This window comes from Callithrix jacchus, chromosome X, assembly GCF_049354715.1.
Source record: "Callithrix jacchus isolate 240 chromosome X, calJac240_pri, whole genome shotgun sequence".
NCBI lineage: Eukaryota > Metazoa > Chordata > Mammalia > Primates > Cebidae > Callithrix > Callithrix jacchus.
In genome coordinates this window covers 20,519,686-20,546,437 of record NC_133524.1, presented here as the reverse complement: position 1 = coordinate 20,546,437, position 26,752 = coordinate 20,519,686, and the positions used below count along the sequence as shown (strand labels likewise).

Genomic DNA, 26,752 nt, shown 5'->3' with positions numbered 1-26,752 from the left:
TCTCGGCACACTGCAACCTCTACCTCCCAGGTTTGGGTGATTCTCCTGCCTCAGCCTCCCGAGTAGTTGGGATTACAGGGGCACACCACTATACCCAGCTAATTTTTGTATTTTTAGTAGAGGAGTTGTTTCACTCACCATGTTGGCCAGCCTGGTCTCGAACTCCTGACCTTAAGTGTCTGCCTGCCTCAGCCTCTCAAAGTGCTGGGATTATAGGTGTGAGCCACCATGCCTGGCCCAATACAATTTTTTTGTATCATTTTTTTCCTGGTCCAGGGTCTAATCCAGAGTCCCACATTGCATTTAGTTGTCTCCTCTCCTTAGTCTTTTTTCAACTGAAACAGATTCTCAGCCTTTCTTTTTCCTGACCTTGAAATTTTTAAAGAATACAGACTGTCCTTCAGTTTGGATAGGGCTGATGTTTCCTCCGATCACATTCAGGTTGTGTTCTTTGGGCAGGAATCTCGTGGCAGAGGTGTTGAGTCCTTCTCAGTACCTCATATCAGAGGCTATAATGTTAGTTTGTTTAATTACTGGTGATGTTAACTTTAATTACTGGATTAAGGTGGTGTTCCTAGGTTTCTCCAGTATGAAACTGCTCTTTCTCATCTGGGAAACAACAAACTTTTCAGAATATTGGCTGAGCTGTGCTGATGAAGAAGCCAAGACTCCTCCCATGCAGTGAGTGGGCTGTGTTCACTCACCGTGCATAGAGTCAAGTGGTTTTGGAGAAGTGCATAGAGTCAAGCGGTTTTGGAGAACATGGAACTAGATTCCAAGATTGGAGGAAATAAGTCCTTTGGGGGTTCCACTTTGCAGTAAGCTCACATTCAGAGGCGTGACAACCCTCTCCAGAGAGTTATTCTTGCCACTCTGTTTACAGAGGTGTTTGTTCGTATTTTCTGCCAGTCGTGGAACCGAAAGTTTTATCATCCTGCCTTATATTCCTGGAAGGCCTAGTTTACCATCCTAAACACACCTTGTGAATCTCCTTTGTTATGTTTTTATTGAACCTTAAAAAATTAAAGTGGAAGAGCTAAAAAAAAAAAAAAAAGTGAGACAATGAACAAATGCCTTGAGGGCCAGCCCTGGCACTCCTGTCTGTTTGCATTTCTTTGGGAAAGATCGTTTAAACTCTTAGGACTTTGGTTTTTCTTCTCTAAAATATGGTTAATAGCAGTTTCCTACTTACCTCACTGGGTTACAGTGGCAATCAAATAGACCCTTATTAAATAGATGAAAAGGTACTTCAAAAGAAAACTCCATACAAGCACAGTGAGTTCCCCTAATTAATCATGTTTCTTTCATCAGCCAAGATACCTATTTCCAGGAGACTGAAAAATAAATAGCTTGCCAGACTTTATTTGGCTTGCAGCAGTGTGACTGGCCAGAGAGCCGTGGAGTCTGACAAACCAGCCTTGTCGTTTAGTTTCTTCCAGATACCTGTGCTTAGCACTTTTGCAGGGCCACTGGCAGGGCACAAAGTCCATATAAGCAAGTGGCAAGGCTGGATGAGCAGGTGTGTGCTTTCTAACTTACTCTGTTTATCAGGCAGGGGCTGGGGTAGGGGACTGTTAATGAGTTTTATCCCAAAGAATCCACCCTTACTTCTCAGGTAGAAGTTATTTTTAAATATGTGCTCATGGGTAATTGGTCCAGTTTTATTTAGAATGAAATCTTGCAGTCTATGGGGTGAACTGAACCTACATGTGACCATTCTCTTAAAACAAGCTGATGCCAAGGCTGTTCAGGGCTGTGCCAACTTGAGGCTGTCAGAACCTCTTCCAACTCGGCCGACCTGGCCTTTTTTCCCTAGGATTAGGATCTTGTCCCGCATTTCCATTTACTTAGATGGGTCTGACATAGCCAGCAGGCTCCTGCCACACTGACTGAATGTGCAAGCCATTTAAGCAGAAACAGGGGTCGTGTTGGAACTCAGATGCTGGCTGTGGCTGCTGAGGCTGCAGCCAGTTCAGGCCTCCCACCCACTCCCTACAGTCCAGCCCTGAGACCTCATGGTTGGAATCATGTCTACAGGAAGGCTCCTTGTCCGCCTACCCATTTATGGGCTGAAGTGCTGGCACACTTCAGGGACCCCTGGAGCAGAAGCTACCTCTTTCTATACTGCTCACAGGCAAGTTCCAGGGAGGGAAGAAGAACAGGCAGGGCTGTGCACACAGCACCTTTGCCCAGTCTCACCAGTCAGAGAAATTGTACCTCATTCCATGGGGAAGAGGGTGAGGGCAGGGAAGATCAAGTGAGAATTGCCAGACCTTCCAATGCCAGAAAGTCCTCCTCAACAGGTCAAGATAGGAATGCTGTGGGATGAGAAAGTGTTTCCATCTGCATCATCTACCACGAGATAGTAGTTGTTCCTACAGCTTCTCTCGCCAAGTTTCAAATCCATTCCCTGCCCCTGTACTGTTGTTGGATCAGAGGACACATAGCATTCACATGACAATCCAGTGGGGCAGTAATGTGCTTCGATCTTGTTAAGGCATTAGACCAAATCTCTTGAGACACCCTTGTGGTGGTTATGACAAAACAGGTGGTGGGTATACAGCTGTACTGTGGGCACCACTCACCTTAGATAACAGCATGGAAGGAAGACGTGGCTGAGCAACAGACCACCTGCCGTATCTTTATACAGATGAGTTGAGCCTAAATGCAGCCTCAACTAATACGTATAGTTAGTGCACATTGTGCAGCTAATTGGAGCACTGTCAGTGTGAGCAAGCAGGACACGTGCTCCCGTTACTACAGTTCATCCTTCTGGTTTTAGTTCATTTTTGTCTGTGAGGATTATTTGGATTTTTAGTTTATCATCTAATTGATCAACACCAATTTCGAACAGGTATTGAGTACTTTATGCCATTTCTAAAAAGAACATCTTGGGGTCTTGGTGACCCCAAACTCAGACTTAGCACCATGGCAACACAGGAAGTGAAGAAGAGCTGTAAGAAGGTTCTGTGGCTTAGTTCGCTGTGGGAAGCCGTTTCACCTCTCTAAACCTAGGTTTCTCATCTGTAAAGTGGTCATGATAGTAGTACCTGTGTCATACCATTTATATACCTGTGTACACAAATATGTGTCTCTATACATTTAGCAGCATAGTGGCTGGTGTGTAGACAGCACTCAGTAAACATGGACACAACTGCAGAGAATATGAATGGAGGTCTGAGCTCCAGATGGTCAGGGGAAGGACCTGGTCTGACTCTGTCAGAACACATGAGGACTCACGTGCTGAATCACAGAGGCACTCACACATTACCTCTGGAGCCAGGGCTCTCAGGAGCCTTAAGGTCACCGTGGGGATTGGACACTACCCCCTCCAAGCAGAACAGCTCCACTCTTACCTACTGGGTACAGATAGTGTGTGTGCACATCTGTGTGTGTGTGTGTGTGTGTCTTTCTGTCTCTGTCTCTGTCTCTCTCTGTCTCTCTCCCTCTCTCACTCCCCACCCCACCCCATGTCTTAGGGATTCTCAGTTGAGTGAGATCTTGTCCCTAAGGGGACATTTATCAATATCTGAAAGCATTTTTGGTTGTCACAACCTGGGTAGGAAGCAGATTGCTGCTGGCATCTAGTGAGTGGAGGCCAGGGATGCTGCTAAACATCCCACAGTGCCCAGGACAACCCATAACAAAGGACTATCCAGCCCCAAATGTCGGTGATGCCAGGTTGAGGAAGCCTGCTATGCATGCCTATGTGTATGGCGAGGCAGCGGGATTCTCTGCATGGCTTTTACTTGGTAAGAATCCAGGAAAAAATAGAAGACCAGCATTATATAGTGTACCTGGAAAAAAATACCTGATTGCTAAGCACTTTGAAAAAACCACATCCCTTAGGAGAACCTGAGTGTGGGGCCTGAGCCCAAGGCCAGAGGGAAGAACAGTCTACAGAGAGTCCTAGCACCATCCACAAAGACAAGGTGTCTTGAGAGTTCAGAGTTGCTCCAGGCCTAATGGGATGAGGACACAGGGAAGCCACTTTGGCCAAATGAAAGGATTCTGCTTGGGATTAGAGTTGTCTAGTTGAGAAGCCAGACAGCCGTGGGAGGGGTGGACAGCCTGTATGGTGGATATGTGATGTAGACTGCTTTTACATCAGTAAAACGGTTGATACTGAAACAACTGGATTTTAGAAATTCACACCATCATTTTTGATGGCTGCATAATATTCCATGGTGTATATATACCACATTTTCCCTGTCCAGTCTGTCATCGATGGGCTCGTGTCCTTTGTAGGGACATGGATGAACCTGGAGACCATCATTCTCAGCAAACTGACACAAGAACAGAAAATGAAATACTGCATGTTCTCACTCATAGGAGGGTATTGAACAATGAGAACACATGGCCACAGGGAGGGGAGTACTACACACTGGGGTCTGTTCGGGGGAATGGGGGGGACAGTGGGGGGTGGGGAGTTGGAGATAGCATGGGGAGAAATGCCAGATATAGGTGAAGGGGAGGAAGGCAGCAAATCACACTGCCACCTGTGTACCTATGCAACTATCTTGCATGTTCTTCACATGTACCCCAAAACCTAAAATGCAATAAAAAAAATTAAAAAAAAAAAGAAATTCACACCATGTTTATGATGTATGCATTGTATCAAGTGATCACCTGTTTGTTTCCTGCCTTTATTTGACCCTCTGCCTGACATTGATGAAAAGGGGGAAGGTGATCTCCTGGACACCGGGAGCTGACCCTTTAACATGAGAACATACTAGAAAACCGTCCTGCAGCTCAGCCAGTCTATATGCCACTTGAGGATTATTTTTCCCTTCAAGACCAAGTTTAATATCGATCTGATCATATTTTCCCTTACTACCAGGATCTGATTAGGTAACTCTAAGCCTCTGGTGAAAAATCATCTTTGAATATTAGGATGATTTGCCATTTTGATTGCTGTTTTTATAGATCAAAAAACATCAGATATTGGCAATTTATGATTCATCCTGCTACAGCATTGTAAGTGACGACTTGTAATTTCTGTATGCAATACTTTATATCTTTCCTAGAGAAACTCTGTACAAATGCCCACATCCCTGTTCAGACCTCTGGGGAAAATGAGCATCTCCAGCTAAGCTGTTAGCTGTGTCTGAACAAGCAGCACTCACCAGGAGCCAAGCCTTGGCTGGCTTACCTGTAATGAACCCTTTCCCAGCAGACACAAAATGAGCTCCTGTGTTTTAACCAAGTGGCTTGTCCTCACCTTTTGTATCTGCCCAGTTGGGAGAAGAGAGCTTCTTTTAAACCTGAGACCCTCCAAAAAACACCCCCCATCCCCATCTGTTGGCTTTGTTCCTCAGCATTTAAAAAGGAATGGGGAACCTTGAAAAGACTTCCTAAGTGAAATAAGCCAGACATAAAAGGACAAATAGTATATCATTCCATTTCTATGAGTTACCTGGAATAGGTGTATTTGCAGAGACAGGAAGTAGAGGAGTGATTGCCAGGGGTTAGGGGGCGGGGAATGGAGAGTTGGTGTTAAATGGACACAGATGGTGGTGATGGCTGCACAGCAGTGTCAGTGTACTTAATGCCACTGGAACTGTACACTTAAAAATGGTTAAAATGGTAAATTTGATGTTATATATATTGTCACATTTTTAAAAAGAGGCCAGCTTGCTTATTGCCATATGCTAAAACCAGATTCAACCTTGATGAATTCAACCTCCCTAAAGAGAGGGAGTGGGAAAGTGCCTAATACTCCATCTTTACACTGTCATGACACCTAAGTGAGATTAGGACATGGCATCACCAGCTGGGCTCCTTAAAATGTTTCCCTTTCCACCAGGGCCATCTTAGAGAGACCATATATTCCTGTTGGACTGAGAGCACTTTAGTGACTTTTGAGTGTGTGCTAAGCCCTACTTCCCTTTCTCTGGAAGGATGAAATTGTTCAGCTTTTTGGATCTTGGTGTCTTAGAAACAGAGAGCTCTGTGTTCAGGCCTAGTAATCATCCTCTGGCATATTTTTGGTTTTCCAGGACAACTACTAAAGCTTATCCACAGTCTCCAAAGACAGCAAAACCTCCCTACTCAGGGTCTCCCGTGAGGTACCGCTTACCTCCCCTTTCCAGCCAAGAGATGCCCAAGAAGAAAGCAGATAAAGAGAAGAGCAACAAGGAAAGGGAAGGTGCCTTGACTCAGCAGACTGCTGGCCCGCAAGGGGAGGAAGCCCCAGAGAAGCACATAGTGGACAAGCATGCCAGCGAGAAGCACACTGCTGTCGCCGGAGGGAAGGCCGAAAACAGTGCAGGTAGATGCTGCCCCCGTGCCTTAGCTGTCCTAAGACGGTTCTCCTAGACCCAATCCACATGCCATTCTCTTTTGTTTTGGGGAGGGAGAGAGATTTTTCCCTGGGGACAACTTCATTCCCTGGTGCAGCTTTCTCAGGTTTGCACATGGCTCCTGAGTTCTTGCCTTCAGTCTTCTGAGGTCCCCTGGAGGAGACCTAGGGGCTGACTCCACTCATGGCTGTGGAAGCTCACAGGGATGCTCAGTTAAGACAGGCTGTGTTCAGCCTGCGTCTGCACCTCACATAAGAGATCATCTTCCTTTAGTCTTTCAGGCTTCTATGATGCAGCGAGTTCACCCAGATGGTGGCTGCTGTGGCACTTGCTAGTGGCCCTGTATTTCCTCCTCACCTTTCCATTGTCTTCCACTGTAAAATGCGTTTAAGGTCACATCCAGCCTATGACAGCTTCTCTTGCTTGGTGGTTGATTGGCTGGTCTGGACAGCATTTCCCATCACCACACTGGGTTGGATTTTTTTCACTTTCAACTGGCAGCTGCTGTGTGAGTGCAATCATTATGTTCATTTCCCTTGACCTTTTTTCTTCTTGATGACTCTCCTCTGGTGCAGCCTTGGGGAAGCCCACAGCAGGCACCACTGATGCAGGAGAGGCTGCAAAGATCTTGGCGGAAAAGAGAAGACAGGCCCGGCTACAGAAGGAACAGGAGGAGCAAGAACGACTGGAGAAGGAAGAACAAGATAGGTATGCGAGTGCTCAGTTTCAGTGTGATCCCGTGTAAACATTGTGTTGGCAAGAGCAACCTGCCTTTCTTTTTACAGCGTTGGTATTGGTAAAACTTGAACAGAAGTATGGGAACCTAGAATGTCTGAACTACATGGAAGGTGTTCAGGAGACTGTGTCTAATATTAGATGTAATTATTAACAACAACAATGGAACTTTGCTCTTTTCGGAGGACCTGGAAACTCAAAGCTCTTGGATCTAAATGGCACAGGCATCTTCCCGTTCTCCTCTTGGACTTTGGGGCCAGGCAGGCCTCCTAGAGCTATCAGGGGAGTTTGAGCTTTGTTTACAGAATGAGATTCTCCCTGGGAACGAAGGCGTGGTAGGGACGGAAAAAACATTAAATAAAAGAGATTCTCCCTGGGAAGACAAGAGGTTCTAGATTCTGGTTTCAGTCTTGATTCTGATTCCCAAATTTTTTCCTCCCATCAAACTATCGTAACTCACACTCCAAAGTAAGAGAGAGAGGGGAGGGTTGAGGAGTATCCCCTAGGCATAGGGTTGTATGGAGGGGAAGCCTCATAATCCAAGAACAGTAAGGTATGGGGAGTCCCATCCTGGAGCAAGGCAAAAGACATCATTGCAGTGGTCCCTAAACCTTGGAGAGCATCAGAATCATCCTAGGAATGCAGTAAAAATACATGAACTCAGCCCTATTCTGTTTTAGTAGCTTGCTAGGGTTTGAGAAACACTTCGATGTTAGTATCAGGGTACTTTGTCACAATACAGACAGTCCTTCCTTTTCTGGTCTTTTTATTTAGAGAGGAAAGCATGTTGGAGGACAAGGTCGATTTTATCATTAAATTGATAAAGGAAGCTGTTAGGCTAATCACAGAGTACAATCCAATACTGTTTAGAGAATTAACATGACAGGAAGCAGGCAATGTTGTAGCACTTCAAGGCCAGCACCAAATTTAGAATAATAAATAATAGAACATTCTTGATCTTTTAATGACCTTGGTAAGTCTTTGTGGTGTCTGATTACAGGTTTGCTGATCTTTTTTTTTGGGGATGGAGTCTTGCTCTGTCGCCCAGGCTGGAGTGCAGTGGCCTGATCTCCACTCACCACAATCTCCGCCTCCTGGGTTCAAGCGATTCTCTGCCTCAGCCTCCAGAGTAGCTGGGATTACAGGTGCGTGCCACCATGCCCAGCTAACTTTTTATATTTTTAATAGAGAAGGGGTTTCATTTGGCCAGGCTGGACTTGAACTCCTCACCTTGCGATCCACCCGCCTCGGCCTCCCAAAGTGCTGGGATTGCAGGCATGAGCCATGGTACCCAGCCTGATCTATTTTTTGAAAGCGGCAGTGGGGTTGGTCTGGATGGTCCCTTCTTGAAATTCAGGACTTCTTTGATTGTTTTCCTGTTTCCAATCTTTTGGTTAGTGCAGACATGGTTTGTTTGTTTTGTCAAGTGGTATGTTTGGGCTGGTTGGGTGGACCTTAGGGTGTGTGAAGGGAGGTCAAAGGAGATAGAAGGAATCACAGGAGCTCAGATGATAAGTATTGATAATTGCAGGCCATGCAGATACCATGTAGTCTGACCTGGTGACTAACATGATTATAGCCATGTGCTAAAAAAGGTGATGTTCTTTACCTTCCAGCTGCTACCCTCTGTCTCACCCATTGTCTTCACAGCCCAGTCCTGAAAGACTTGATTGAACTTTCTGTCTTTATTTTCTCAACTCACATTCAGTCTTCAAACCTTACACCTACCACTCCTCCTCGTTGCCTAACTCCTAATCAGTTTCTTGGTTGGCTTTGACCTTGTCAAGCTTGCCCTTCTTCTCTGGCCTCTCCTTCAGAGCCTCCTCTGTCCACTTCTCATCCCCTTAAATGTTGCCTGAGCTCTCAGCCCTCAGTCCTCAACCAGCTTCTCTTCTAACAAGCCCTCCCGAGCAGCACTGCTCCCTCCTGTTCTACCAGTGTGCCCGCCATGCTGCCAGTTTCCTCTGGCTTCAAAAGATTTAGGGCCCACATTTGACACCACAGTTTTCTATTGAGCCTTTGTTGTGCTAAACCAACTCTACTGTCATCTCATTTCCCACCTTCGTTTTCCTTTTGTCTTGTTTTATCATCTGTTTCTGAAGCTAACTGCAGATTGCTTTCTAAACCTTCCATACTTTCTGGAAGAAGGGAGGCACTAATAACACACGTGCACTGATAACTCCTAAAACTATGCCTCTGGCCCGAGCTCTGTCTAGGGCTGCATTGTCCACTATCAGAGTCTCTAGGCACACGTGGCTACCAAAATATGCATTCAATAAAATTCAGTTCCCCAGCCACACCCACCACATTTCCATGCCCAAGAGCTGCATCTAACTAGATGTGGCTCCACAGCACACTGGGCAGCACAAATCTATAGATTGTTTTCCTACTCAACAGAAGGTTCTTTTGGATAGCACTGGTCTAGAACCTAGAGACCACATTTCCAGCTGCAATAAGTTTTCATTTGAGTGTGTCTCATATACATCTCAAATCCAGCATTTCCAAAGCAGAACTTAGTATTTTTCACCAAACCCCCTTTCTCTTCCGTGAACTCTGCACTCTCGTCTCCCCAGGCACCCAAGTGAGAAGTCTCAGTGCCACTCTCATCTCTTTGCTTCCTCCTCCCTGTCCCAGTGGTTGTTGGGTCCAATCTTCATCAGCTGTCATATTTGCATCTCTCTTCTCTCCCATCCCGTCCAGTCTCTCCTGTCCTTCCTCAGCTCTAGCCCCCATTGCTTCTGACCTGGACTGTATCTGTCACATCCCAACTGAGCTCCCTGCTCTAGGTCTCCTAGAGTTTGTCCCCTGTTCACGCTGGGTCCACAGTGACCTTTCTCAAATAAACGTGATTGTTTTCCTGTCCTTTAAGAAGTCAGTGACTCCCCTGCCCACTGGATTCACCCAAAACTGTCAGTAGGCCTTCAAGGCCTGCCATGAACTGGCCACTACCTGCCTCTTTACTCCTTGCTTTCCTCTGGACACCAGCGTGCAAAGCTCCCTGATATTCACTCATCACACAACTCCACACCTCCAAAGCTGTGCTTTTACTGTGCCCCCATGTGGACTTGTGCTCCTTCCTGCCAGATACTTCTTCCTTTCTCAAAATGCATGTCAAGTTTTGCTCTCTCCCTGTACCTTTTCTAGCCCTGTGCCTGGGACAGAACTGACCACCCCCCACTCTTCACCCATACTGAGCCCAGCTATTCAGCTTTATTTGTTTATAGGCCTCTTTCCCCCTAGTTAGCACCTTAAAAGGCTGGGTCACAGTCTTTGGATCACTGGTACCTGGCACTCAGTAAATATACAAGAAAGGAAGAGAAGGAGGAAGAATCCTGACTAAGAAACCATCGCTCTGGGCGCGATGGCTCACACCTGTAATCCCAGTACTTTGGGAGGCTGAGGAGGGTGGATCACCTGAGGTCAGGAGTTTGAGACCAGCCTGACCAATATGGTGAAACCCCCTCTCTATAAAAAAAGAAAGAAAGAAACCATCGCAGTAGTAGGTTAAGAGAACAGAAGGGCCAAAGTCGTATGGTGAAGGCAGACCTGGAAAAGTGAGTCTCTGTGAACTTACACAACGCAAAAGAAATGGGCAGATTTGAAGTTGATGCTGAGGTTCGATTCTAAGGCCCTAGGAGAATGGTACACCCAATAACAGGTAAAAGGAGGACATAAGGAATTGGTTTTAAATGATAAAAATTATCCATTTGATTTTAGATAAGCTTATGGTGTCTCTAGTACGTTCAGGTGATAGGAGATGGAATTGAAACCTGGGGGCATAGGTAAAAATGAGAGTGATACGCTTGATGCAAAATGAGTTTTCCTCTCTCTTGCCAGAATATGAAGCTTTGCATAGTGCCACGTGGGAGGTGAGGAGTAAGGAAGGAAAGGACCAGACAACCTGGGGCTGGAGCACAGCGGCCACCTCTTGGAATAAGATCATCCTCAAATCTGTTTTATGTTTAGAGTTAAACATAAAATAGTTAAAGCCACAGATATGTTGCCAAATAAAAGAATTTAGAGAAAAATAAAGTTACTTGAGTCAAACTGTGGAAAGCCCAATTATTGTCACAAACTGGTAAGGGAAACACCATCCAAGTCAAGGATGGAGGAACCAGAACAGAAGGGCCAGCCAGGAGTCCAGACAAGCAGGCCCTAAGCAGAAGAACAAAAGTTGCTTCATTCCCAAACACAACAGGGCCCAGTCCCTGGGCTGTGGATGGCCCAAGATATAAAGTGGGATTCTTAAGAGTTGGGGCAAGAAGGGAGCCACGATGGCTCAGGCCAGTTGTCCTGGCGCTTGAGGAGGGGAGGCTACGTGTTTGAGTCTAGCCTGGGCAACATAAGAACTCTCATTTATTTAAAAAAAATTACTAATGAAAGTGGTTTAGTTGACAGTGAAAAAAAAAGAGTTGGGGCAAGAAACCTTAGACCCCAGGTCCACCCTGGGGAAGGCACTGGCAGGAACTAATAAGCAGGAGATCTTAATGGGATTCCTAAATGGATCACTTTAGGTCATGTTAAGAAGCTAAAATAGCTGCTAGGGGTTCACATAAAAGAATATTCCAGCCAGGCGCAGTGTTTTCAAGTAGTCCCAGCTACTTGAAAAGCTGAGGTGGAAGGATCACTAGAGGCCAGGAATTTGAGACGAGCCTGGGTAACATTGTGAGACCTAATCTCTTTAAAAAAATTGAAGAAAAGGGAATATTCCAATTAGCCCCCCACAAACAAGGTCATGTAGCCAGGCTAAAGCTTCTTGCCCAAGCAAGAGTTAGTCCAGGCCAGGAACCACAGGCAGAAGTCCTCGTGGCTGCTCAGACCTGGCTTTTTGCTGCCAAGCCTACAGGTGGCAGGTGGTTTTGGTGAGAGCTAGGGCAGGCAGGGGCACATGCGATGTGGGGCAGCAGCTGAAGCCGTAAGGGAAAGCCAAGAGAGGCAGGAGAAAGCCAGGGTCATGCAGCCTCATGCTGCACAGGGCTGTAGGGAGAGCCACATGGTTGGGACTTTAGATAATACATGTCAGGACTAAGGCTGTTTGTCTTGGGATTTAGAAGATGAACAGAGATTTTGGAGGGAAATTGTTGAGAAGTGGGATAGAGACCAAGCAGCCTGAAGAGGTGAGCAGATACAGGCCCAGAATATAAGCTGCTGTTAAGCAGTCATGAGTGAGAAACAGGTGAGAGAGGACTGAGGACGGTTGCTTGTGGTGCCCGAGACCTGAGCATTTTTCCAGGGCATGGAAAAGTGAATGCAGAAGGATGAAACTGATGAATGAAGGAAGAGAGGCCAGTGGGAGGGACACATAGCTATGGAGAATGTGGAATTCACAGCACAAGTGGTGGCATTTACAATCCTTTCCATCTAAGCAGAGGAACAGCTGGGGACATTTCTGAGCAGTAATGTCATAGAGGAGAGAGGTTAAGAAGCTCAGATCAGGTGGCCTCAGTCTTCTCTGTATAGCATTTGGTGATAACCATCAACTAAGGAAGATGACGAAGATTGAAAAAAGGTGGCAATTTGGACTGTGTCCATAACGGATCCAGGGAAAGGATTAAAAGGCCAGAATGCAGTCACCGGCAGGCAGCACCCCAGTATGTCAGTGGCACATGCTTCCAAATGAAGGTAATTTCTAAAAGACATGCAGAGTTATAGTTGCACTTTAAAGGACATTGGGGCTTAGAGAGAGGATTCATTTTAAATTGTAAAATGAACTAACATTTGAGAAAGGCATTTTCATTCTCACAGTAATGCCATAGAACAGTAGTATAGCTATTCCCATTTTTTAAATGGGCATCAAGAACATTGAGTGACTTTCCAAGTGTCACATAGTGGCATAATCAGAGTACAATTAGGGCCATGCCCATACATCACATTGCCAGTGATTACCCAAGGAAAGTGACATACATGTGAGGAGGAAGAACATTAAAAAGGTTAAAACAAGCTCTTGGACTTTACAGAATTTTCCCTTACTGCTTAGAGCTCTTATCACTACATCATGAACCGTTCATCTGTCTGTGGATGAAATGTCTAAATGCCACTTAATTTTCATATAGCAAAGAAAGCTAAAATGTGTTTTTAAAGATTGCCAAAATATATGGAAATTTATGTTTTAATTTATTAAATGTCAAGTTTCTGTTGAGCATTTTCTTCCATTTGCTGCTGCATGAGTCACATACCAATTAGAAACCAAACTTTTGGAGTTCGTAGTCACTCCTCTTGAATTGCTGACTGGCACATTTGTGGCCATTGAGACACTTCTGTTTTTCCTAGCTTTCTTTGGTTTTAAATATTTATTCTGCTTGGGTTTTTTTAAAGAATTGCCATTCAATAATGATGGCTTGGCTTTGTCTCTCCTTGTAATCATTTGTTTGTTCACGGAGAAGCATCTGTTTCCAATACAGCATGCGTCACACGTCGACACATCATTCATTGTTGCATTACAGAATTTAAAGTCAGGCCTGTCGTTATTTTTTGGTGAATGTATGGACTGGAGTGGATTTCCAGGAAGGATGAATCATGTTATTAAATGAATGCTCGTTGGGAGGTGTGTGGAGCATTATTCTCAGCTGCAGCATGCAGTTCTCTGGCAGTTTGCTTTGCGAGCATGTCTTCTTCGTCTAACAACAGTTGTATTCTCAAAAGGCTAGAGAGAGAGGAATTGAAAAGAAAGGCAGAGAAGGAAAGGCTTCGCCTAGAAGAGGAAGCCCGAAAGCAGGAAGAAGAAAGGAAGCAGCAGGAAGAGGAAAAGAAGAAACAGGAAGAGGAAGAGAAAAGAAAGGCAGGCGAGGAGGCCAAGCAGAAGGCTGAGGAGGAGCTGTTGTTGAAAGAAAAGCAAGAAAAGGAAAAGCAAGAACAAGAAAAGCAAGAGAAAGCCATGATTGAAAAGCAGGTACTGTACAAGTCCTCAGATGGACTTTCCTTATTTTTTAAGGGCCTTGATAGTAGGTATACTTAGTTAAATTTCAGTGACTCATAATCGTTACTTGAAGTTTTTTCTTAAACTGTCTGGACTGGTTATTAACTGTAAGTTAGGGCAGTCGCAGTGAAGTTGGTCATGTTTGCCATCTGTCAGTTTGGGTTTCCCCAAAGGCAAACCCTAGGATAAGAATTTTAGTGCCAGCAGTTTTTTTTTTTTTTTGTTTTTGTTTTTTTGCAAGGGAATCCCAGGAAGCTGGTAGAGGAATAGGAGAAAAGCCAATTTAAGTCCATTGATGCATTTGTCTTTTTTGTTTTTTTTGTTTTTTAAGATGGAGTTTCGCTCTTGTTACCCAGGCTGGAGGGCAATGGCGCAATCTCGGCTCCCCTAAACCTCCACCTCCTGGGTTCAAGCAGTTCTCCTGCCTCAGTCTCCTGAGTAGCTGGGACTACAGGCGCGTGCCACCATGCCCAGCTAATTTTTGTATTTTTAGTAGAGACGGGGTTTCACCATGTTGACCAGGATGGTCTTAATCTCTTGACCTTGTGATCCACCCGCCTCGGCCTCCCAAAGTGCTGGGATTATAGGCGTGAGCCACTGCGCCCAGCCGATGCATTTGTTAACTGTGAGTGATTGGAACACAGTCCCATTGGGAACCTCTGAGAGACAGTGGATCATGCTTTAGAATTGTCCAGCTGCGAGATGAGGAAACTGAACTACTGATTGACCACATCCTCTCCCTTATTGGAGAAGGTCACTCCTTGGGGAATTAACTCTCTGATCTGGCCATGTGCACACTTCATGGCCCAAGCCTGCCCGCAGACACAGAAAGGCCTTCTCCATGTACGAGAAATGTCTGCAGGTGAATTGCATGATGAGCTAGGGGTATATGAATGAGGTCCAACCATGTTTGCTGTGTGACATACAGTGGTTTGTATAAATCCACATTGAATACTGGAGCAACATCCACTTTAGGGCAGATGATGAGATGAAGGAACATGTCCAAAGCCAGAGAATTGCCACACTGTTTTCTTAGCTTAATAAAGCTTTGCCTTGATTTACCCGTTTCTATTAGAAAGAAACAGCAGAAGCAAAGGCCCGGGAAGTAGCTAAACAGATGCGTCTAGAAAGAGAACAGATTATGCTGCAGATTGAGCAGGAGCGACTGGAGAGAAAGAAGGTAAGGGCTGAGGGATCAGAAAGACTTAGGGTAAGTGACCAGGAAGTGAATCCAGTTCTGTTCTGTGGTGATTGGATAGAATTCTCAGTTAGGTCAAGTTCATTGATACTACTGTTCAAATCTTCTATGTCTTTATTAGTTTTCTGCCATCTCATTCTATCAGTTATTGAGAAAGATTGTTAAAAACTCCATCTGTGCCCAGGCACGGTGGCTCATACCTGTAATCCCAGCACTTAGAGAGGCAGAGGTGGGAGGATCACTTGAGCCCAGAAGTTCAAGACCAGCCTGAGTAATACAGTGAAATCTTGTCTCTACTAAAAATACAAAAAATAGGCAGGTGTGATGGCATGTGCCTATAGTCCCAGCTACTTAGGAGGCTGAGGTGGGAGGATCACCTGAACTTGGGAAGTCAAGCCTGCGGTGAGCCAAGATCATGCCACTACACTCCAGCCTGGGCAACAGGAGTGAGACCCTGTCTCAAATAAAAGAAAAAAAAACACAACTCCATCTGTGATTATGGATTTGCCCATTTTTTCCTTTCAGTTATGTCAGGTTTTATGATATATATATTTATCGTGATATGCCTTTCTTTGTCTCTAGTGATGTTTCTTGTCTCTACTTTGACAGCCCTTTATTTTTTTGAGACAGAGTCTCACTTTGTTGCCAAGGCTGGAGTTTGGTGGCATAATCTCGGCTCACCCCAACCTCCACCTTCCTGGTTCAAGCAATTCTCCTGCCTCAGACTCCCAAGTAGCTGAGATTACAGGAGTGTACCACCACACTCAGCTAATTTTTGTATTTTTAGTAGAGATGGGGTTTCACCATGTTGGCCAGGCTGTTCTCGAACTCCTGAACTCAATGGATCCTCCTGCCTTGACCTTCCAAAGTGCTGGGATTATAGAAATGAGCCACTGCGCTTGGTCTGACAGCCTTTTTATGATTAGTGTCTGTATGTCAAATCTTTTTCACCCTTCTACTTAAAACTTCTGTGTGTTTTTATAAGTAAAGAGCATATAGTCAGGATTTGTTATTTTAATTCTGTTTGACAGTCTTTGTCTTTTAATTGGAGTGTGTAGTCCATTTACACTTAGTATGCTTATGGATAAAGTTGGGTTTAAGGAGGCTGATTATAAAGGTGTATTCTCATGATGTCCTAGGCCCAACCTGGGCTTTGTATTGCTGTAGGCCTGGGACCCGGGAGACCAGGCTGGGACCTGGAAGACCAGCCTGTGGCCTTCTCTCCTGAGATGCACCTTAGCCTCACTTTCTGTAGGATAGTCCTCTTTAATGGCAAGTGGTAATTTGTTGATTTTTAGGGAACCTAAGGAGAAGAAGGAGAAATGTGGGATGTAAATTGAATATTGATTCTAGATACGTATGAGTTAACTTTTCAAGCATTTAACCTTGTCCATGGGGCCAGAGGTGTACATCTCCAAAACCAGTGGAAAACCTTTCTATACTTGTTATCCTCTTCTGACATTTGTCTTTTACAGGTTTTCTGAGAAATGTGAAATTGCATGTAGACCAAGCTACTTTTATGTTTTTAGTCTTATAGTCCTCTTACTTGGTTTTTTTGTTTTTTGTTTTTAGAGAATAGATGAAATCATGAAGAGAACAAGGAAAAGTGATGTGTCTCCAGAAGTGAAGGTAGGAATTCAAATGACCATTTTAATAGTTTATGTACTAAGGAGAAAAGACAGAATACACTCAGTGAAATCGTAGGTCTTGGAGAGGATTAGCCAGAAAAAAATGGACTCTTCCTGCTTTGTTCCTGGCTAGGTTAAGTGAGGGTAGGTACTTGAAAAGAAAGAGGTGTGTCAGAGCCAGGCGCAGTGGCTCACACCTGTAATCTCAGCACTTTGGGAGGCCAAGCCGGGCAGATCATGAGGTCAAGAGATTGAGACCATCCTGGCCAACATGGTAAAACTCCATCGCTATTAAAAATACAAAAATGAGCTGGGTGTGGTGGTGTGTGCCTGTAGTCCCAGCTACTTGAGAGGCTGAGGCAGGAGAATTGCTTGAACCCAGGAGTTGGAGGTTGCAGTGAGTCAAGATGTTGCCCCTGCACTCCAGCCTGGCGACAGAGCCAGATTACATCTCAAAAAAAAAAAAAAAAAAAAGGTGGGGTTTTGGAGATGGGATGGGTAAAAGGTTTCCTTAGAGTAATGGCTGGTGGGGGGGGTGGGATGAAGGGAGAGGCATAGTAGTCCATGAATAAAAAAAGAGAATGCTGATGTAAAAATACATAAGAATAAGGGAAACACAGCTGAAGATTTAAAGAATTACCACAGAACAGATAGATGGTCTAGCCAGGCTCAAAATATCATCGGATGCTTTTATTTTATTTATTTATTTTTTTGAGACAGAGTTTCGCTCTTGTTACCCAGGCTGGAGTGCGATGACACGATCTCGGCTCACCACAACCTCTGCCTCCTGGGTTCAGGCAATTCTCCTGCCTCAGCCTCCTGAGTAGCTGGGACTACAGGCGCGTGCCACCATGCCCAGCTAATTTTTGTATTTTTAGTAGAGCCGATGTTTCACCTTGTTGACCAGGATGGTCTCGATCTCTTGACCTCGTGATCCACCTGCCTTGGCCTCCCAAGGGATTATAGGCGTGAGCCACCGCACCCAGCCCGGAAGCTTCTAAAAAGCACTTGTGTTTCTGTGTGATGTCAGCCTTCCCTCATTTCATTCACCTTCCATTTATTTTCAGAAAGAAGACCCCAAAGTGGGGGTTCAGCCTGCTGTGTGTGTGGAAAATAAGAAAAAACCAGTTGTCCCCAGCAAAATGGGTGAGTGTGAGGTCTGTTTCTTGGGTTCTTCCTTTTAGTAGCAAGGGCTCGTAAGACTTCCTGCAGGAGAAACAGACCCATGGAACCCAAGAGGGTGACTGCTGGCAGGGGCCTGTGCAGGTTCCCTTTCCTGGGAATGTCTCTCCAGCACAGGAACTGTCAGCTCACTTGGGAACCAACTGCATTCCTTGGTTATTCCAATAATCTCAGCATAGGAGACACTCTGGCTGCTGGCTCACGGTGCTTTCCAGGGAGCTTAACTGCTGGTCAGGTTTTATTACTATTAGGACCTGATTCTGCTGTCTCTGCTCTTCTCCAGAGGTTCTGCACAGACACTAATAATGTGATTTGTCTTCTCTTCCCCTGTGTAAAGGTGATTACATGGGGTTATTTGTGGCTCTTTCCAAAAAAGATGCACTATTAGTGAACCAGAGCATTAAATTAGCTGCTTTGATCTATATTTCCCTGTTACTTTATTTAGACATTTTATGATTAACACAAGGACTTTGTGTTCTCGATCAGAAATCAATGGATTGAACACCTGCCAGAAAGTTAATGGTGTGGGTCACGCTGCCCCAGAAACTTATCCCCAAGACATTTTCTCTAATGGGCTTAAGCCAGCTGTGGCACTTGTTCATCTAGATGCCCTTGATGGGAAATCAAACAGTCTGGATGATTCAACTGAAGAAGTTCAGTCTATGGATGTGAGGTATACTCATTTCTTTTGCCTTTAAGCCTCGTCGCGTCTCCAAACACTACCCTTTCTTTTAGTTGGTTTCTTAATCTTTTACAACCAAATCACCTAAAGCAGATTTGATTGACATTACAGGAAAGCTGTCACTGCTATAACATACTAGTGTCTTGCGTCAGGTTCCCTAGAAGCAGAGCCTGGAAGAGAGTTTCTAGGGCATATGATGTGTAGAGGAAAACTCTTGGGAGTTTTTCGGGAGAAAGGGGAAGGAAGGAAGTCACTAAGCAAGGATGCCATCTCAGCTGATCCCATGGGAGCTCTGGAGGATGAATTTCCACCAGAGACAGTTGCTCTGAGCTTCTACAGTTCTGGTTTTTCTAGATTCTTCTCTAAGATCTCACAAGAAAAAGAACCTGACAGCAGCCTTACTCTAGCTGTTAAGAAATTCCTGGTGGCAGACCCTCAGCCTACCACTCTTCAAAGCCTGGATTTACTTCTTTGCTGAACTTAGAGCTGGCACAATTATGAAACTCCTCCTTCCATCTCTAGGGAGAGGAAGAAAGAGAGAAAAAGGAAACCAGGCTTGGCTGGATGGAGCTGGATAAGTCAGAGTGGATTGGAAGCTTTGCTTTAGAGAGGAAGCAGAGGGTGAGATTGGCGCTGCCAGTGATGAGGTGGGCTGTGGCGGGATCCTTTCATGATGCCCCCCCCAACCTTCACTGAGCACTTCAGACAATTCTACATGAACTCTTCTCAGCACAATCTGATTCACGCTCACAGGGGCCCTGGCAGGGAGAATCGATTGTTCCCATTTTACAGGCGAAGAAACTGAGACTGCAGGGAGGAAAAGTAATTTGTCCAAGGTGGTACTATTAGAATGGCAGCACTGGGACCCCCAGTGTTAATTAGAGCTTTTCTTCAGCTTGCCTTGAACTTTTGGCATTGGCTTTCTGTCTGAATGTCCCATTTCGAAAGTTCGGTAAGTGCCTTGCTTCCTTGTAATAGAATGCTGGTGTCTGTGGGTTTTTATCCTTTCACCCTTTGGGCAATGTGAGCTTGGCCATCACAGCCCTGCTCAGTCTGCTTCCCTGTTCTCATACATGGGGCCTTATGTCCACCATCTGTCCTTCTCAGATTTGAACCCAATTCGTGTATTACACAAAAACTCTTAACTCTAAATCCTTTTCTGAAAGAGTAGTATAAAAAAATATTACAAATAGAATTAATATGTTGTTCTCTCTCTCTCTCTCTCTCTCTCTCTCTCTCTCTCTCTCTCTCTCTCTCTCACATTCATCTCTTCTAGTCCTGTTTCAAAAGAAGAGCTTATCTCTATCCCAGAATTTTCACCAGTGAGTGAAATGATTCCTGGGGTGTCTCTCGACCAAAATGGAACTGGTAATGCCCGAGCACTTCAAGATCTCTTAGATTTCACTGGTCCCCCCACATTCCCCAAGAGATCCAGTGAAAATCTCAGCCTGGACGACTGTAATAAAAACCTTATAGAAGGATTTAACAGTCCTGGCCAAGAAACTCCTCTCAACACCTTCTGTTGACAAATACAGCATCCATTTAATGAAAGGTACAGTCTTTTGATCATATTCTAACTTTATAACCCTTTAACTGTAGTTTGTGAAGATAGAATGTACATCACTCAGCCTCTTGGATGGTCAACTTTTATTTGAAAAATGCAAACATGAATATATTATGGTATACTACAGCAAGAACTGAGACAAATTTCAGGTAATTCATTTGCGAGCCTTCAGCACTGAGCTGCCCTGTCCTAACCCTGCTGTTTGGGGTGTGTGGATGGGAAGGTTGAAAAGCACCAGCTAAAGGTTTTACTACCAATCCACCCTGAGAAGCCTTTTTAGGGGCAAGGAAAGAAAACTCTAGTAGTGTCGCAAGGTGATATTAGTCAGAGGAATTTCCCCACTTCTGGTTTTGCTCAGTGACGTCCCACATTCTATCTAGAATCAGTCATATACATTGAGCCGCATGATTTGCTATTCTCTTGACCCATTCTGGATTCTTCCAAAGCAGACATCTGTTCCTGGATCATACCTGAGGGAAAGAGAACTACAATTTGTGTCTTGAAGGTTTTTCCCCTCCCTTTGACCTTTTTCCTTGCCAAATTGCTTCCAGAAGCTATTCTCATTTGAGTAAGAATATCTATGAGGTATATACACTCTGTAGTAAGGTATACTTAATAATATATACCTCATATTTGATTTACTTCAGTTTGGGGCTTGTTTTTGAGTGAGGAAAAGATAATTAGTCTGTCACCAAATCCTTTAATAATTTAATAATCCCAGTTGCTCCTCCCTCTTTAGATTCTGTTTTTGTTTTCAGGAGAAGGGGTCTCACTCTGTTGCCCAGGCTGGTGTGCAGTAGTGTAATCCCAGCTCACCGAAACTTCAAACTCCTGGGCTCAGGAGATCCCCTTGCCTCAGCTTCCTGAGTAGTTGGATTACAGGCACATGCCACCAGGCCCGGCTAATTATTTTTTAGGTTTTGTAGAGGTTGGGTCTTGCTGTGTTGCCCAGCTGGTCTTAAACCCCTGGCCTCAAGCGATCCTCTCTCCTTGGCCTCCCAAGCACTGAGATTACAGCCATGAGCCACCATGCCTGGCATCCATTTTAGATTCTTAAAAACGTTTTTATATTCTCAGCATTCTCTCAGTCACTTTATTTTTTATACTCCACTCCCATAACAAATTCAGTGGCCAAAAGAACTTACTTCAACGTTTTTATTTTTCAAATGAGGAAGCAAGTTGGCAAGGCTGCAGAGCTGAGGTCACTGTACTTTTTGTGTGCTTGTTTCTACCATAAGTTCGACAGCCCATTTCTCTTGGTTCTTGGTGTGTGGTGGGTCACTTTTAGAGTAAGCTGTGTCACTGGTTTGGAAAAGCAGCTGCCTTCTTGGACACTTAAAACACTAGTTCACCTGAGTATTCTATTTCTCTGACAGTTACGTGGCTTAATATTTATTAAGAGGTTTCTTGTGTTTTTAACATACTTTGACTTTAAAATTCGCTTCCCTTCAGTTCACTTTCCTCACTATCCAGTAATGAACAGAGAATCCACAAACTTTATGAGAGTATTCACAGGTCCTCAAATTTATTTCTTACATCGCTAAAAGAAATGCAAAACCCCTATCCAAAAAGAAAAATCTTTACCAAATCATTTTATTCACACTGCTTATATATTTTTAATTATATTTGGTCTAATTCTCAAATTCTTCTCTACCAAAAGTGCTACCACCCCCACCAGGGGACGTTTGGGCATGTGTTGGGTTTTGTTGCCAGAGTGGCTGGGGGCATTTGGAAGACGAAGCTTGCGACATTAAACATCTGCAGGTTTTGTTGTTTTTTTTTTTCTTTAAGATGGGGTTTCACCATATTGGTCAGGCTGGTCTCGAACTCCTGACCTCAGGTGGTCTGCCCACCTCAGCCTCCGAAAGTGCTGGGATTACAGGTGTGAGCCACCATGCCCGGCACATCTGCAGGTTTTAGGAAAGTTCCGCACAAGGAAAATTTGACCCACCTAAGAGAATAATACTATGCAAAATACTGTATCACTTCTGTTGAGAAATACTATATAAGCCAAGGAGGAAAATATAATTACCAAGAAGGTAGAAAGTCCCACAGTGTGTTGTGATCATTTTGGTGAGAGGATAGGTGCTGCAGACTGCAGAATGCTTGGTTTCCCTTTGATCTCATCTGGTTTTGTTTCTGAATTGACACAGGTGTTTGGAGAACCAGTAAAGCCGCTGCCAGCCATCTGAAGAAGCTTCTGACACCCTTACCGCTGGATCCCAAATTATTAGCTCGGAATGTGATTGTATTCCTAAGTAGTATGTCTAACACTGGCCATTCTTGTTAGAAACCTTGAGACTTTCACCTTGTTGGGCTTTAGCAAAGTTTCCTTTTACAGTTCTGTTTTTGAGCTTCAGCTGCTGATAAAGCACTTCCTGTACCTCTCTATTATCATAGTGACCCTCTGAATAACCTGAGTGACTGGCTCAGCAGTTCGCTTTATAACCATTCTTCTTCCCAAAGTCGGAGCACATAAACATTTAGATGTCTTTTCCTGTAAAATATTCTAGACATTTACCCAAGCTCTAGTTAAACATATACTCGGCTTGCGCCGTATATATCTCCCTGTCGTTTTTGAGACAGAGAAGAAATTCAGGAGGTCCTCCATCTCCAGAGTTTCTATATTGGAAGGCAGTATCAAGAAGCCTTTAAAAAATTATTGTTCAGCTTTGCCACCTACAAAAATGCATTGCCCCACATTATTCTTTTGGGGTTAAAGTAGTAAGTTTGGCTGAGGAAGAAAGTCAAAACAGTCAGTAATGATTTCTGTTCTCTTATGCATATTTGTGTATACGTGGCAACTGAATCTAGCAAGGACTCTTTCATGTCACACCTTAAAATCTTCACACGGTAGTCACTCCAGACCACAGCGTGGCTTTCCTAATGACTTCTGTCTTGTGTGCAGGTGGTTGGTTTTCATGTTGTTGCTATTTTTTTTTCTATTGGATCTTGGAAGTTTTCTTTGTTTATTTGCTCCTGTATTTGCCCAGCTTTAATAAAACTAGGCACAAATGAAAATCATAGCGTTCTGAAACAATAGGGGGCCCATACTGAACCCAGTATGTCACTTTCAACCTTAAGAAAACACCCGAATGCGAAAAATGACACTAAAATGTATACTCATCACATTTTATGCCATATAATGGCATGTTTTCTTAATTTTGTTTCTTGTGGTGAAATGTGGCTTTCAGATTAAAATGACCTCTTCTTCTCTGAAACTTTTTGTTTTGACTGGTATAATTAAGGGTTTAGAAAGATTCATAATTCTGAGAGAGGTTTGCAACCAGGAGATAAAAAGAAGTCTCAGTAGTAATCTTGTTCATGTGCTTGTATAGCCAGCTACATTTAAGAATGTATTAGTTAAGGAAACTGTGCGTCTGCGTGTATGTCTATACTCAATAAAATACATGCCTCCACATAATGCGGTGTTGTCCATCTTGGCGAATACTGGTGAAGTCCCTTCCTGACAAGCACACAGAAACCATAGCATGGTCTGGCTTTCAAAAAATGCCTCTCATTTTTCCTAAAACCTTATTTTGCTAAACGTCTGTTGTCTTGTGATTTGTTGTACCTCACAACACCATTGTGACCGTAGTGATGCCTCATTTGCATGATATATACATTGTGTTTAATGTGAAATACATTTTCATTGAAGAGTCTGATGACTTGCTAGCGTTTTATTTTTTCTGTAAGCTCATTGTGCTGAAACCAAACCAGGTTTTTAAAAACCCATGTGGAAGAAAACCAAAATCTCCTGTATGGATATCCTTTCCCTGTCATACTCATTCAAAATTCCTTTGTTGCCAGTGCCAAGTGGAGTCAACTGCATAAAGCTTATTAAGTGATGGATTATCCCTAGAATACAATGGACTTCTAGGTATAGCAAAAAGTTGCTGTTCTTTTTTTTTTTTTTTTTGGTAGAGACAAGGTCTCACCATGTTGCTGAAGCTGGCCTCCTAGTCTCAAGTGATTGATCCTCCTGCCTCAGCCTCCCAAAGTTCTGGAATTATAGGCATGAGCCACTACACTCAGCCAAGTTCCTGTACTTTCATACCACTGGTGCAAGGGCTTTCTAGCTAAGAAACAGTTAGCCTTACCATAATCTATGAGAACATTGCACATAGCAATTTGGCATTTAAATAATATTATAATGGGAGTATTGATGCTTATGTTGAGGTAAGCTGAAACCCAGACCAGTTTTTTTGTATCTAACTCACAGGCTTGTCCACTGCCTGGGAGATGGTACCAGGCCAGACCAGAAATCAGGTGGGCAGGACTGGAATTAGAGACCCTTGTGGTAACTTCTGGGCTGCCATCTCTGAAGCTGAGGGCCCAGTCATTACTGCCTTCTCTAGTTCTGCTGACAAAGCCTCTGGTCAGGGCACAGGAGCAGACACTATTTCCATATGCAGGCCTCTGGAAGGGGTATTAGAAGCAGCTTATAGCATCATGAGCTCTGGCCATAGGGCCTACATTGGTGGCCAGTCATTCCTAAGAACAATTTCTTGTTTGTGAACATTGCAAATTTTTTTTAGTAGGTACAGGATTCCTGTTAGATGCTTTTGTTAATTTAGAAAGCACATGTAAAGGACTCATTCATTTCAAGAGGTATATCCATTACATTGGGGCACAACACAGGGTGACCTCCATACCCATTCCTCAGCATTGTTAAGAAAGCACAGTTATGGGCTGGGTACAGTGGCTTACACCTGTAATGCAAGCACTTTGGGAAGCCAAAGCAGGAGGATCGCTTGAGGCCAGCGGTTCGAGCCAGCCCGGGCAACAAAGCAAGACCTCCGTTCTCTATAAAAAATTTCAAAACCGTAGCTGACCATGGTGGCACACACCTGTAATCCTAGCTACTTGAAAGTGTAAGGCAGGAGGATCACTTGAGCCCAGGAGCGCAAGACTGTAGTGAGCTATGATCACAGCACTGCACTCCAGCCTGGACAAAAGACATCGTCTCTTTTTAAAAAGCACAATTATGTAAGAAAATTAAGAGCTCTTAGAAATGGGAAGCCTCACAAATGCTCTTTTTTCTGGAAACCCATGAAAAACTTAGAATGATTTCACAAGCAAGCCAACTATCAAAGAAGAATTAATAGTTTTCTTTGCGGGAGCACAGGGCCAGGCTGGAGTGTAGTGGCATGATTATAGTTCACTGCAGCCTCGAACTCCCGGGCTCAAGTGATTCTCCTGTACCGGCCTCCTGAGTAGCTAGGAATACAGGTGTGCCTCACCATGCCCAGCTACCTTCTTTTAAATTTTTATGCAGAGACGAGGTCTCACTGTATTGCCCAGGATGGTCTTGAACTGGGCTCAAGCGATCCTCCCACCTTGGCCTCCCGACATGCTGAGATTACAGATGTGCACCACTATGCCTGGCCAGACAAGTCTTTTTCTTGCATATCAGCAATAAACAGGAAATAGATTCCAACAAAAACCGTAAAATTTATAGAAATAAAAACTAGCTAAAATTAGAAGAATGTTAGAATTAGTGAATAGAAAGACATGCCATGCCCCTGAATGGGACATCCTGTGCATGTGAAGAAGGCTCATTCTAGGTAGCACTCACATTGGTTCCAGTCAATGAGATTTCATTTTGGCAACTTGAAAATATAATTGCACAGTTCATTTAAGAAACTAAACACAGCGGGTGCGGTGGCTCACACCTGTAATCCCAGCACTTTCCAAGGCTGAGGCGGGCAGATCACCTGAGGTCAGGAGTTTGACACCAGCCTGGCCAACATGGTGAAACCCCATCTCTACTAAAAATATTTAAAAATTAGCTGGGCCTGGTGGCACATGCCTGTAATCCCAGCTACTCAGGAGGCTGAGGCTGGAGAATCTCCTGAATCTGAGAGGCGGAGGTTGCAGTAAGCTGAGAATGCACCATTGCACTCCAACCTGGGCAACTGAGTAGACTCCATCTCAAAAAAAAAAAAAGTGAACACAAAGCCAAGAAACCTAGGAATTTTTAAAAAAGCATTTCCCCCAACAAATAGTAAAATATATGATAAAACTTCCATAACTGAGATGGTATTCTGACAGAGAAATAGAATTTGGAATAGCTATAGAGATCAGACATACCCAAGATCCATAAGAATCGAAGGCATGATGGGGTTGGGTGTGGGTCATTGTACCTGTGGAGAGGTAGCAGGTATCCTGTCAACTGAGTTTTTTTAATTGTTGGGGGTTTTTTTTTTGAGACAGTATCTTACTCTATACCCCAGGCTGGGGTGCAGTGGCTTGCTTTTGGCTCAGTGCAAACTCCTCTCAGTTTCAAGTGATTCTCCCGCCTCAGCCTCCCGAGTAGCTCGGATTACAGGCGCCCACCACCACACCCAGCTAATTTTTGTATTTAGTAGAGACGGGGTTTCACCATATTGGCCAGGCTGGTCTCAAACACCTGACCTCAAATCATCTGCCTGCCTGAGCCTCCCAAAGTGCTGGGATTATAGGTGCGAGCCACTGCATCTGGCCGTCAACTAAGTTTAGAATCTCTGATAGGGTAGGGACAGGGGCCCAGAAGTCACAGTGAG

At 44.3% G+C, this 26,752-nt stretch overlaps 1 protein-coding gene across 13 annotated transcripts in view; it reads left to right on the top strand.

The window, feature by feature from the left end:
• MAP7D2 (MAP7 domain containing 2) overlaps positions 1-23,631 on the top strand; it is a 109,412-nt gene extending 85,781 nt beyond the window's left edge. For all 13 annotated transcript variants that reach the window (XM_035289682.3, XM_008989057.5, XM_008989056.5 and 10 more), the window contains 9 exons: positions 6,000-6,271; positions 6,878-7,010; positions 13,680-13,926; positions 15,029-15,133; positions 16,724-16,780; positions 17,847-17,925; positions 18,448-18,634; positions 19,920-20,195; positions 22,361-23,631. In XM_035289682.3, the coding sequence (XP_035145573.1) occupies positions 6,000-6,271; positions 6,878-7,010; positions 13,680-13,926; positions 15,029-15,133; positions 16,724-16,780; positions 17,847-17,925; positions 18,448-18,634; positions 19,920-20,169 (1,330 nt within the window). In that variant the 3' untranslated portion in view covers positions 20,170-20,195; positions 22,361-23,631. The remainder of the gene's footprint in view (positions 1-5,999; positions 6,272-6,877; positions 7,011-13,679; positions 13,927-15,028; positions 15,134-16,723; positions 16,781-17,846; positions 17,926-18,447; positions 18,635-19,919; positions 20,196-22,360) is intronic.
• Positions 23,632-26,752: the final 3,121 nt, after the last annotated feature.